The 13,693-nt window shown below is 54.2% G+C and overlaps 2 protein-coding genes across 2 annotated transcripts; one reads left to right on the forward strand and one right to left on the reverse strand.

Moving 5' to 3' along the window:
• The first annotated feature begins 503 nt into the window (after positions 1-503).
• On the forward strand, positions 504-2,350 carry GLOTRDRAFT_101389 (PLP-dependent transferase). Its single transcript, XM_007871643.1, has 3 exons — positions 504-897; positions 960-1,131; positions 1,194-2,350. The coding sequence occupies exons 1-3, from the start codon at positions 688-690 to the stop codon at positions 2,240-2,242; spliced, it is 1,431 nt and encodes a 476-aa protein (XP_007869834.1). The 5' UTR covers positions 504-687; the 3' UTR covers positions 2,243-2,350.
• Positions 2,351-11,691: 9,341 nt separating this feature from the next.
• GLOTRDRAFT_48133 (ribonuclease H-like protein) lies at positions 11,692-13,209 on the reverse strand (the record flags this gene model as incomplete). The annotated part of the gene is made up of 6 exons (XM_007871388.1): positions 11,692-11,839; positions 11,921-12,266; positions 12,327-12,548; positions 12,599-12,647; positions 12,807-12,906; positions 12,971-13,209. The coding sequence occupies 6 exons, from the start codon at positions 13,207-13,209 to the stop codon at positions 11,692-11,694; spliced, it is 1,104 nt and encodes a 367-aa protein (XP_007869579.1).
• Between the last annotated feature and the right edge of the window lie 484 nt (positions 13,210-13,693).

The following is a 13,693-nucleotide window of genomic DNA, read 5'->3' on the forward strand; positions in this document are numbered from 1 at the left end:
CACACTCAAGCCGTGGCTTATGCTATTGGTGAAAAGGTCTGCTCTCCGTATTCCGGTCCAGAATGTGGATTAAATCTTTCTCGACAGGCTGCTGTGTTTATCGGACGAGATCACCCTTGAGTTGTTTACGCTAGGGGTCAGATGAGCTCGCAGAACTAAAGCAGAAGCTTCAAGAGAACCCTAAGCTGAAGAATCGATGGCGTGCTTTCATTCAACCTTTGCAGTGCACGCTGCTCGCTCCTGACATGGCAATAACAGTTAGTTACCGTACAACAGCAGAGCCGATAATGCTCAGCAATGAATAGACGGATAGAAGCCTGTGTCGAGATAGCCATTGGCGATATGACCGTTGAATGCTGCGCCAATTATGGAGGAATAGCGGTCCCTTCTTGCACTGTTCCTCGCTGTGAGGATCATTTCATAAACTGTAAATTGCATGGCTTCCATCCGACGCTGTTCCAGCACGCCTGTATCGATTTCCCTGCTGTACATACACTCTTGAAGGCGGAGCGCCGTTTGTTTCACGTACAAAACCCTGAGAACCCATAGACCTCGATGCCGAGCTCCTGTCAACCCCTATGACCCGCGAAGTCCTATAAACTCCCCGGGGCCATGGCATCTGGAATCGCCTTCTTCTCCTCATTGCGACGACCACGTTTATCCGGATTTCCATCTAATTCTGCAAAAATGCGGCCCCTCAGTATCGACTCCATCAACCCGGCCATACTGAAGGTGCAATATGCCGTCCGAGGAGAGTTGGCGATCAAAGCAGAGGAGCACCGGCTGAAGCTCACAAAAGACGACCACGGTTTACCCTTCAAAAGAGTCATTAACTCGAATATCGGGAATCCTCAGCAGAAGGGTTTGGATCAGCCTCCAATAACATGGACGAGGCAGGTGAGTCGGATCCGTGGCGAGCACGTACTCCTGTACGATAGCTGAGCGCAGTCGCACCATAGGTCTGTGCGTTGATGGAATGGCCGGCACTTATGGACTTGGCTCCCCAAGTCTTCCCGAAGGACGTGATCGCTCGTGCGAAGGAGTTGCAGGAGGAGATAGGGTCTGTCGGGGCGTACTCCCACAGCCAGGGTGTTCCCCTTATCCGAAAAAGCGTGGCGCATTTTATCGAAGGTACGTAGGTAGTGCTTGCCGTATCCAGGATGGTGTAAAAGGTTAACTTACTATTCCACTAGAACGCGATGGCTATCCGTCTGACCCCAACCACATCTTCCTAACCGCGGGGGCGTCCGCGGGCGTCTCGCTCCTCATTTCCATGCTCATAACCCCGCCGAAGTCAGGTATCCTCATCCCCATCCCACAGTATCCCTTGTACACCGCTACCTTGGCCCAACATTCCGGTATCGCGATTCCCTACCATTTGGATGAGGCTTCCGAATGGTCGACGTCTTTGCACGAGATCGAGGGTGCTCTGGAGAAGTCATACAAGGATGGCATTGAACCGAAGGCACTCGTGATCATCAACCCGGGTAACCCTACGGGTGCACTACTGGACGAGCACACGCAGGAGGAGCTGGTCAAGCTCTGCGAGAAGCACAGTCTCGTCCTCCTGGCGGACGAAGTCTACCAGAGCAACCTCCATCGGCCAGAATCGCATCCGTTCACTTCCTTCAAGAAAATCGTCCGACGCATGAACTCCCCCGTCCCGCTCTTCTCCTTCCACTCAATATCAAAGGGCGTGCAAGGGGAGTGCGGGCGACGAGGCGGCTACTTCGAGTGCACGAACATCCCCGACGCCATCCTTTCCCTCATCTATAAAATGGTCTCTGTCGGCCTCTGCCCTCCGTTGACTGGCCAGATCGGCGTGGACTGCATGGTGCGCCCACCAAAACCCGGCGACGAGTCGTACCCGCTTTGGAAGAAGGAGACGGACGCGATCCACGCAGCGCTCGCATCGCGCACGAAGACCATGGCCGACCGCCTGAACAAGCTGCCGGGCGTCTCGTGCGTCAGCTCGCCGGGCGCGCTGTACCTCTATCCGAAGCTGGAGCTGCCCGAGGGCGCAATCGAAGCGGCGAAGAAGGCGGGCAAGAGCCCAGACACCTTCTATGCCCTGCAGCTGCTGGACGAGACGGGTATTTGTGTCGTTCCTGGTGAGGGGTTCGGTAAGAAAGACGGCCACAACTATTACAGGTTGACGTGCCTGTGCCCGGGCGTGGAGGAGTATGTGGGTGCCCTGGAGCAGTTCCACCTCAACTTCATGAAGAAGTATGGTGGTCTCTAATGTCTACTAGGGTAACTTCGGTCGTGGATCTACATGGGAATGTATTTCTTGCTGTCTCCTAGTTTCGAGAGCATGCGTGATTCAAGGGGCAGGATGCCAGACATGGCGGTGTTCAGACTTCCCGGTAGGTTCTGGGCATTTTCAAGCGACTACACCGTTGTCAAAGTGATTTGTACAGGTAAGGCTGCCCGTGCAGATGCGAGCGTCAGATCATCGCTCTTGGGCTGGCGTTGCCATGAGTGAATATGCCACAGAATCTTTGCGGATCGGTCACGACGCTTGAAATCTTAGAGGAATCGGAGGACGTTGGTGCGTCGATGTGAATACCGATCGCATGACGTAGAATGTGCACTGTCGACGGTGTGACGTGCAGTGGCTGACACCGTCGAGCTCGTCCAGTTCATAGTCCAAGCACTCATCCTCCTGCCGCTCAGCCTCAGCGACTCGAAACTCCGACGCCAGCCGCCCTGTGGTCAGCATATAAACCGCCCTCGAACGCTGAACGTTCTCATCGCATCTCTTCCCTCTTCCCCTCTCAGCTCGCTTATCCCTACTAGCTTTCGAAGGCTTCTAGACTGTCAGAAGTAGCGATCCTTCACTAGGGTGGTATCATGTTCGCTTCTTACTTGAGGGGCCTTTTCATTTATACAATGTCTAGATCTTCTTCAACTCGACTACCAGTCTCCCTCGTCGACCCTAGTTTCGTACCATGGTTATCCCTCCAAGGCAAGTGCAGTCCTCCTCCCCACCCGCGCCCTCTCCTATCAAGCTTCGGCCTGAAATTCGCTGAAGACAGCCCCGTAATTTACCGAACCTTGTGAGACGTGGGCTAGCAACGGTGCCATCGAGTCGCTCTGGGCCGCTTGCGATGCCGTCCTGAAGGCGCCGGTTGGGGCTGGCGACCCTCAAGACATATCGAAGACGTTCGCGCAGAAGCGACCCCGTAATCTACCGAACCTGCCGAGACGTGGGCTAGCGGCAGTACCATCGAGTCGCTCTGGGCTGTCCGCATAAGCCGTCCTGTGGGCGCCGGTTGGGGTCAGCGATCCTCAAGCCCAAGGACCACGATGGAGGGCGCGGGTGGCTGACAGTCTTGGGGAGTCGAATGGTGGCTGACACTTGTTCTGGGCTTGGGCAGGTTATCAATGTAATGCAAGTCACGACTTAGTCTTCTCGAGCCGCGCGGGATGTCGTGTCTCAAGCAAGGCAAGTTCAGCCTTGGGGATTCGACTAATGGCTGACACTTATCATAGTCTATGCGATGCAGACCAACTTCGGTTCTTAAGACCTGGGGTTGGCATTTCTCAAACAAGGCAAGTGCAGTCTACATCCCATTGCCGCATGCATCGCCCTTAAAGGGGGAGGTCGAGCGTCCGACCTGCTTGATAAACCGACTAGCCGCCCTGAAGAGCCTCGTGAGACAAGGGCTAGCGGCGGTGCCATCGAGTCACGCGGGCTCTGGGCCGCTCGCTATGTCGTCCTGGAGTGCGGGCAAAGCTAGCGGCATTCGAGTTGATGTTCACCCTGGAGTGACGCCGGGTGGTGGCATATCTTCGAAGCTGGATGGTGGCTGACACTTGCTTTCAGCATTTGCAGGTCGTTCAATATTCCGTGGAACTTGCTCACTGATCCTCAGGGACCTCCTCGTGTCTATGTGTCTACCGAATTACAGGCAAGTGCAGCCTTCCTTCTCGAGACCGACTCCCCGCCCGCCGCTTTCGTCCAGCCCGTACTGCCCATGCTCATGCTAATGTCCCCTCATATATGAAGGGGACGGGTGACGCCGCCCCTTTCGCCGCCAAGTCTCGATTACAGAATCGCTGAAGACGTCCCCTTAAGTCCATTTCTACTTACGTAGGAAGGGAACGGGTAGCGCCGCCCCTTCCAGCCTTATCCTGCTCTGCCGGTACCTAGAATATCGTGCAGCGTCTGAATCTCGTCATCCCATATCGCCCCTCTTCCCCTCTCACCTCGCTTTCATCCACTGGTTCTCGAAAGGTATTACACTTAGGACCAACGCTCCTCCACTGACCGTATGTGAGTGCTAACGCTTGCCTCCTAACGTCTAGACTCTCATCACATATACTGTTTTCAGACAATCTACTACATGACTGACAGTCTCTTGCTCGGACGCCGCTCGTACCATTGCTATCGTCTCTAAGGCAAGTGCAGTCTTCCTCTCCAACGCCACCCGCACCCCCTCCCGTCCAGTCTCAACCTTGAGCTTGCGGAACACACCCTGTAATTCACCGAACCTTCCGAGACGCAGGCTAGCCGCAGTACCATCGAGTGGCTCTGGGCTGCGCTCCGAAGGCGCCGGTTGGGGTCGACGTTCTGCAGGCTTGAGGTCGTACTGGAATCGGAGGCGGGCGAGTGGCAGGAAGTCGCGGAGAATCGAATGGTGGCTGACCCTTGCTTGCTGCTTTCACAGGTTGGCCATCGTCTATGTCTCCGTACAAAAGAACTTGGGGCTGCCCATCAACTTCCGTCTCCCGACTTATAGGCAAGTGCAGCTTTTCTTTTTCGAGCCCCACCCATGCCACCTCTCCCACCTTCAACTCTCGATTCCACGACCGGGCCGCCTACCACCATCAACTCTCGATGTCAAGCCCACGAAAGACGCCCCATAACTCGTACCTTTTCGAGAGGTCCGCTAACGACAGCTCCATTGATCTGGGTTGCTCGCATAAACCGACCTGTAGTTCGCGACACTTAAGCCGATTTCCTCTCAGCTGGGAAGGGGCCGAGTGACGCCGCCTCTTCTGCCGTCAAGTACGCATAACGTACCCCGTAATTCCGGTCCTCAAATCGACTCGTATGCACTCACAGAAAGGGGCCGGGTGGAGGCGACTGTCGAAGGTGGAACAATGGCTGACACTTGCTTCAGCATTCGTTTTCAGGACTCGCTCACTTCAGGTGGTCAGCTCGATACCTTGAATATAGTCAAGAGGTAAGCCCATAATGCCGTATGCTTCGTGAAAACATAGTGTGATGGCTCTCCGGCATTCGTCCTAGTCGCTCCTTCCAGTTCGACCTGATATTTTTAACTGCATCGGTCGTGAATACTAAGCTTTTCTTCAAGATCGTCCCTAATATACCTAGCTCTAGGCAAGCGCGGTTCTTCGATCGGTAGCGCCGTCCCTGGCTGCACTTCAACGCCGTTCGACAGGGAAGCGCCCTGCCTTCGGAAACGCGTGCTAGAAAGGATGCGATGCCTTGGATCGCTCGTACATGCCTTGAAATGCAGAAGGCGAGGGCTCTCTAGCGCTCTCTACCGGTCCGCTGATTCCAGTCGGACAGTCGGTCTGGAAGTTGAGCATTGGCTGTTCATGACATTTACTTTCAGTCGCTGATAAGCTGTTCTAGAAGTGGTTCTGCTCTACTGGAACTTGCGGTCATCGTGAAAGATAAGTCGATCTTTCCATCGTACATCTCACATTAAAAATGCACAGCGGGGAGTCAACGGTTGTTCTAGTCACTCTAATGATGGGGTCCGTCGAGATCCACACTACTGGGAAGCGTCAGAGAGCCAAGCTGCGCCTCCAGGTCGTTGCCCGGTCTTCCAGCTATAGGCAAGAGCATTCCTTGTGCTTCCAGCCCTCCCGCTCCGACTCTACCCTCATCAGTTCCCGTCTCCAAAAGCGCAGAACCCAGACCATAATTTCCCGTGTTTTGGAATGTAGGCTGGAGGCGGTATTATCCTGAGGCTCACGCAGGAACTTGTGACAACTGCGCAAACTGTTCCAACACTCCATACCTTCCACGACGTAAACACACGGCCTAGCAATTGCGCCAGCGAGGGCTCTGGGTCGTTCGTATGAGCCGACTCCGCACTTCGCGGTTCAAAAAGCTGTGTTCGCCGCGCGATGAAGGCGAATGTAAGCATTATCTGACACTTGCTCCGGATATTGACAGGTGAATGTGCAAGTCCGCCGGCTATAACAACGCGCGGTGATGGAATGCGAGTTATGGTTTGCCCTACGCTGCGCGTCAATACGGCACGATGATATGTGGTCCAGTTAGTGCTGGTCCCCGGGTCACGGTGGATCCGGAGTTGTTCTGGGATTGCACAGGAGAGGGGGATGGCTTAGGCTGGCAGGGGTCAGCGATACCTGCAGGAGCGTAGGACGTGTTGGATAACTCTGTTGGAGCGATGGAGAGTGTGCAGCAGGTTGGGAGATGGAGAAAGTATCGCGGGATAAAGAACAGGGGGCCGTGTGAGAAGATGGTGGGAGGACGGAGGCGAGGAAACATGGCATCGGCAGGAAGCACTGGTGGATAGAGGGGATCGAGGAGCAGATGGTGAACGCAGGGTCTGTTTAGCCGAGCCGGTAGAAGGGATATCATGGCCTTAGGTAGGTGATGGGGATGAGAAACAGTAAACTTCATTAAACATTTCAGGGAAGGCCATTTTAGGAATGCGTAGCTGCAGGACTGGCTGTTCGGGTGAAATGAGAAGGTACGTACCACATATTACAGTGATACCATCTGGGATTCGTCTTGGACTGGGAGCTTGGGAACTGTGTCCCAGCGACTCATTGTGAAGGTGAAGGAGGAGATAATGTATTGTACGGTTTGCGCCGATCTCGTACACTCAGCCAATTTATTGATATTCCGGGAGCGTCCAGTGGGAATTCGGAATATCCGCGCATTGAATCATCTAACCGCTGGCTGCGTAAATCTGCTGAAGGAGCGTATCAGCCGTACCCACGTGGAGTATCATAATGGAGGCCCTCTGTGTGGCGTGAAGCTGACGAACGGGACCAGTCCTTGACGCTGTCATACTGACGCGGTCAAAAAGCCCTGAACGCGTCGCAACTCGGACGCGATCGTGCACGTGATATAAGGGACCATTGTCACGTCGGACACTCAAACTCTGTCACGATGCCACAGACGCGTCGGACACGCGTACACTCACATCATCATGGCGGCAGCCCGGGGTTTCAAGGTGAAGTTAGGTATTGGTATGAGAATAATTTGCAACCGCCCTCACTATGTATTGCGAGGATCGCCTGCATGAGTGGACGACCTTTGCACTCCGCATTCCGAGCATTTATCTTCGTAATCCTGATTCCGACGTCAGCCGCCTCTCTCCCAACATATAACCGCATCAGAAGCTCTGGACGTCCTCGTTGCTCCTCTTCTCTTTTCATCTCCTAACATTACCAATCACTGTACTCATTCCTCTCCCCTCCGGGTCTTTTCCGCATCCCGGCACAAGAAATGACAGAAGCCAAATTACATCACATGGACATGGACTGTTATGTAGCAAGCCTTACCTTCCAGCAAAGTTGAAGTCCACGAAAGATTCCAGCGTATGGGATCGAATGAGGAATGACCCGTCATGACCGGTATAAGTGTCAACTGAAATGCAACACCTCGCACGCCGTAGTCAGGTCGTCTTGAAATTTGACGGAGCCTGGAGGCCTATCAAACGCGCGGACGCTCCATGACAATAATGCAAATTATCCAGTACAACTTGATGACCTTCCTTGGGAGGGGTGTCTGCGCTTTGAGCGGTGTTCAAACTTGCGAAAACACTGCAGATGGGCTCGATGGATGTGAGTGTACTTACCTATAGCTATATCAGGAACGATGTCAATGGATAACTCGGCTTCGTGGTGTTGCTGCGACAACTTCCGCTATATAGGAGCGATCTTGACCAACCTAATCATGGAGCGACTGGAGAGATCATCCACTGCCCGTCATGCATGACTACTACCAAAGCGCGAGGAATATTATGAGATGCATCACTTATCTTCCACGATGACCACATGTTCCAATGGAGAGCGGTTCGACGCAAGGCCTAGAGTAACACCTCAGCCAACAGTAAATGCTAGCCGCTGGTCGATTCCCGAGACTCACCCCTATCAGACCGACTATCTGCCCGGCATTAGCGTGCAGATAACGTGCCCTCGCCTTGTTCGGTTTTAAGACTGGGCGTACGCGCCGTCAAGAACATATCAATACCACTGCTAGTTCCGTCTCTAGAGGCATGACACTCCGAGACGGCTTCTACGGGTGAAGTTAATCTAAGGATGGCGCGATGGAAGCTCAGGACTGTACTTGCTTAGGGCCGTGTATATCGGATCGGTGGAGGGGCGACAGGGATAAGCGTCAGCTACTATTTCAATGCGAAGCTGGTGAAACTAACAATTTACCTGTGGGCACCATGAAATATCGCACTTTGCTCCAGGCATCAGCCAAAAAAAATCTAACAAGGACAAAAAGCAAGTGTAGCCACTGTTCAACTTCCGAGATCTGCCTCCACCCGGCCCCTTCCTCAATGAACGTAGGCTTAAGGATGGCGCTTATGCGATCGGAGCTGCGTGTCGTCATCCTCAACGTTGAGAGCGAGACTTGAGGGTGGGAGGGGCGGCGCTACCCAGTCCCTTCCTAGGTGAGTGAACGTCTGTTTGATGGTCACCAGCACAAATCGGGGCCTTCGAGACGGCTTATGCCACTTACGGTGTATATGTGTTCGAAGCGGGTACCGACGCGGAAATTGCGAGCCCAACCGCCGCTTCAGGACGGCTTAAGCGAGTAACCGTGATTTATGATACTATCGCTGGCGCACGACTGAGAAGATACGGGATTACGGGGCGTGTTCAGTGAGCTTGAGACCGAGACATGACGAACGGGGCGGCGCGGGTGGGGTACCAGGAAAAAAATCTGCACTTATCTGGCGGTTGGTGGATACGGGGAGGGCCTTCAGGGGTAGTGGGGAGCTTCTAGTGTATGAGAAATATATGTTGACCAACCTGCGAGTGCTGGAAAAGCAAGTGTCAGCCACCATCTAGGGAAGGCTGCACTTGCCTGTAACTCGGTAGACACGTAGACACGAGGAGGTCCTTGAGGGTACGTGAGCAAGCTCCACGGGATATTGATATTGAACGACCTGCAAATGCTGAAAGCAAGTGTCAGCCACCATCCAGCTTCGAAGATATGCCACCACCCGGCGTCACTCCAGGGTGAACATCAACTCGAATGCCGCTAGCTTTGCCCGCACTCCAGGACGACATAGCGAGCGGCCCAGAGCCCGCGTGACTCGATGGCACCGCCGCTAGCCCTTGTCTCACGAGGCTCTTCAGGGCGGCTAGTCGGTTTATCAAGCAGGTCGGACGCTCGATCTCCCCCTTTAAGGGCGATGCATGCGGCAATGGGATGTAGACTGCACTTGCCTTGTTTGAGAAATGCCAACCCCAGGTCTTGAGAACCGAAGTTGGTCTGCATCGCATAGACTATGATAAGTGTCAGCCATTAGTCGAATCCCCAAGGCTGAACTTGCCTTGCTTGAGACACGACATCCCGCGCGGCTCGAGAAGACTAAGTCGTGACTTGCATTACATCGATAACCTGCACAAGCCCAGAGCAAGTGTCAGCCACCAGTCGACTCTCCAAACCTTTCGGCCACCCGCCCGCCTTGCTTCCATGGGCGAACCCGGGCTCGAAGGTCGCCACCCCAACCGGCGCCCTCAGGACGGCATCGCGAGCAGTCCAGAGCGACTCCATGGTACTGTCGCTAGCCCACGTCTCGGAAGGTTCGGTGAATTACGGGAGGGCTTTGGCCAGCCCGGGTTCGGCCTTGACGGAAGGCCGTACAGGGGCCGTTGGAGAGGAGGACTGCACTTGCCTTTTGTTTAATAGATATGGTACGAGAATAGATTACAAAGGGTGAGCTCTGTTGATCGAGTAGCGGAGGATCTAGGAACCGTGATAGCGAAGGGTACGTAGTACGGAGGCACAAGTACTCACCTTCGACTGTTGGAGCGGTCCTCAGTAGACGAACGCATGATGAGAGAGAAACCGGCACCAGGGCTCGAAGATAGATGATTGTAATGTCATCTGGAGAGGAATGATTGGTGTCACGTTGAGAACCTGCGCAAGACTACAGCAAGTGTCAGCCACCATTCGACTCCCCAAGACTGTCAGCCACCCGCGCGCTCCATCGTGGTCCTTGGGCTTGAGGATCGCTGACCCCAACCGGCGCCCACAGGACGGCTTATGCGGACAGCCCAGAGCGACTCGATGGTACTGCCGCTAGCCCACGTCTCGGCAGGTTCGGTAAATTACGGGGTGGCTTGTGTGCGAACGTCTTCGATGCAACTTGAGGGTCGCCAGCCCCAACCGGCGCCTTCAGGACGGCATCGCAAGCGGCCCAGAGCGACTCGATGGCACCGTTGCTAGCCCACATCTCACAAGGTTCGGTAAATTACGGGGCTGTCTTCAGCGAATTTGAGGCCGAAGCTTGATAGGAGAGGGCGCGGGTGGGCGTTGGAGAGGAGGACTGCACTTGCCTCAGAGGGATAGCCGTGGTGCGAAAGTAGAACTGGACGAGGGAGCTCTCTTGGTCGAGTAGTGGAGGATCTAGACATAGTACAAGTGACGAGAATGTATAAGTCGAGACTTTAAGTAGGATCATAAGCGCTTACATACGACGAGTGAAGGCGCGTTCGTCCTCAGAGTGTAGTAGCCTTCGAGAACCAGTGGAGGAAAGCAAGCTGAGAGGGGAAGATGGAAGAGATGGGATGAGGAAGTTCAGTGTTCGAGGGGAGGTTTTATCTTGACCAGGCGGCGGCTGGCGTCGGAGTTTGCAGTCGCCACGGCTGGGCGGCAGGAGGGTGGATGCTTGAAATGTGGACTGCGCGAGCCGCCGCCGTGTCAACCACTGTGCGTCCTACGTCATGCGATCGGTATTCGCATGGCTGATTTCAGGAGCAGCGCGCTGCAGTAGAGGTCCCATCAAGGTTCGACGAACGGCATAGAAAGAGGAGGGTGAACGGAGGCCGACGCAACCCACGCTTTCGGTCGATTCGATGACTTGAGGAAGCCATCTACTGTGCTCTACCTCATGAATTCCCTAGGACCCAGTCGCGACCCTACCCTTTTGGCAGCTGATTTGCTGTAGACGCTTAATCCTTGTCGATATGAGCCTTGACTTGTCCATAGCCACTCACGTCTCCATATCCAAGTCGACCACCCTACAAATGCTGCTATTGCGCCGAATTGTTTGCGTCAATGACTTGGATGAAAATGCAACAAGTTGATTTCCACATTTCTTAGTGCATCTTGCCCCATACATACCCCAAGGCCAGTTGTAAGGTGATGATCCGACGAAGACAACATGGTGGATGCACTCAGCCACAGACGCGTTTAGCGGATTCAGACTCCGATCCACAAGGCCAATTGCAAGTATTCTATCCAGCCTACACGTTACGCGTCATCGGAAGACCTACCTGCTCAACCTAAGTACAGTCGACTATGGAAATAGATTTCAGTATGTTCAGTTTGTACGGCACCTCCATTATCCGGGTGAGCGACAGCCATGGAAAGAACATCCGAATCATTGTAGCACAAGTCAGTATACATACGGTATAAGATATCCAGAAGAATCAGACAGCCGTCAAAAGTAGCCTTCCCTCACACCACCAGTGTCTCGCAATTCCTACTCATACATTCCAAGAATTGGCTTCCTGTTGAGTAATCCAATCTCTGTGTCGCTGCCACGAACTCGCTTCCTGTTGCACGAGCTCCTTAAGCCGTGGCACGGAGTACGGGAGGGTCGGATCCGCTTGCAGTGCCCTTATCACATATGAACTGAGTAGCAGAAATATGGGCACGATAATCCACACATCAGAGACGGTTCGGAGCGCGTAGTTGGAAGAGTGCCATACGCACATCACAGTACTCTCCTTCAGCGGATTCTCCGGCGACCGAAGACGCGCGCAGATGCCTGACAGGGGCATCTGCTTATGGTGCCATAGGTTATACGCGCGCATCCACTGAGGGCTCATCGGCTGAGGGGGCACGCCATCGCCGGTGAGCACGGATGGCGGGTCAGTAGTAGTCGAACTGAACGTTCCGGTGGAAGCCGTGCTTGTGGTTCTCGACACCGGCGGGGGCACATGGGTCGCTACGACGCTGGTCGTCAGTTCGAAGGGGTCCACGGTGAGCCTTTGCACTTCAGCGATCTTCATCATTCGTTTGTACACCATCAGGGCGCAGTGAGCGTCGCTGGCGGCATCTGGGCGGTTTCTACGGATGAGCCACCACCTTTACAGACCTGCAACGCAACGCAACCTACATTCTTGTTGCTCGGCGTCGAGCTCCGCCTCCCAGTCGCTCGTCCGCACGTCGCCTTTGGCTAGAGTTTTCTTCTCGTACATGGCCACAACCTTCGCAAGTGCGACGATACGCCTGTTATACGTCTGTTTGAAATCGGGGTCCGCGGTTCCTGCAAGAGCGCCAAGTTCTAGGAGGGCGCTCGCGCGGATGCCGAAGTCCCGATACAACTTCTTGCCGTCGTCTAGCATCGCCATAGTCAGGCTAGGTAGACCAGTACGAAGCAGCACTCACTGTGGATGTTGGCACCCATCTTGAGCACTTTGGGCGATTCTATCACCTCCTGATGTGCGAGAAAGACCGAGAAAGGCTGTTAGTCGCCGAAACAATGACATATGCCTCCAATACCTACCTTGACTTTCTGCGGAAATTCTGTTGGCACCCGACGTCAGCCGGTACGAGACACACATTAGCCTCACTACCTACTCTTCATCGCGCTAACCTGCACCAACAAGATGATCTTCTCGTCGCAGAATTGCACAAGTGCGGTTCTAGATTCCCATCTTCGATTGACGCGCCATTCCATGTCGAAGCCCAGGGGTCTGAATGATAGTAGCACAATGCGGGTGAGAGGACGAGGAATATTCAAGATGGTGCAACACTGACCCCTTGAGGCATTGTATGAGGTCGTCCGCCTCCTCCTCGTTGCGGGTGTAGACTACGCAAGGCTTCGGACTATAGTCTTTGTATGTGTAGAGTGGCAGTCCTCTCGTGACGCTGGCCTTTGTGGTCTTTGTGACGGTCGTCCCCACCGACTCGGTCGACGTGGGTGCATTGATACCAACAGAGTTGTTGATGTCTGCGGTGACCGACTTAAGCAAGATGGGCCTGCCTCTGTAAGCCATGGAATGGTGAGATAGATGCCACTCCACGCTTTTTGCGTCGAGCTCACTGTTTCGGCCCAAGGGATGCCACCGCAGCTGTCATGGGTCTCAGGACTGCTCGAGACGAGATGGGGGGAGTCTGGCTCAGAAAAAGAATGGCCGAGTCGGCATCAAGCGCGGCGAGAATCTTGGACGAAGTTATCGGCCTTGTCTGTATCTTTGTTCTGGGAGGGGAGCGAGGAGGCGAGTGCGGCGATCGCATTCTCGACATTGCCGAGGCTGGTTCTTTGAGGCTCTTCATCTTATCAGGTATGTATATGTGTAACGGGATAAATCCGTTTGTTTGTGTACAAGGGAAATTTGCAAAGGCCGTGACGATAAAGTGCTGGGTCGTTCCTATAAACAAAGGAGTGTCGGCAAATAGCTTTTCCTCGCGTTATGCAACTGTTGGGTATAAACTAGTGTTTACCCCTTAAGTGAGTGACTCTCGGCACTTCCAGCAGTG

This window comes from Gloeophyllum trabeum (genome assembly GCF_000344685.1).
Source record: "Gloeophyllum trabeum ATCC 11539 unplaced genomic scaffold GLOTRscaffold_00014, whole genome shotgun sequence".
Classification (NCBI taxonomy): Eukaryota; Fungi; Basidiomycota; class Agaricomycetes; order Gloeophyllales; family Gloeophyllaceae; genus Gloeophyllum; species Gloeophyllum trabeum.

What these genes read in the sequence shown, in the direction of transcription:
- GLOTRDRAFT_101389 (XM_007871643.1), top strand. Translation starts at nt 688, where the DNA reads ATGCGGCCCCTCAGTATCGACTCCATCAACCCGGCCATACTGAAGGTG. An exon ending in CAATAACATGGACGAGGCAG is followed by an intron (nt 898 to 959) that starts GTGAGTCGGATC and finishes GTCGCACCATAG; the next exon opens with GTCTGTGCGTTGATGGAATG. An exon ending in CGTGGCGCATTTTATCGAAG is followed by an intron (nt 1,132 to 1,193) that starts GTACGTAGGTAG and finishes CTATTCCACTAG; the next exon opens with AACGCGATGGCTATCCGTCT.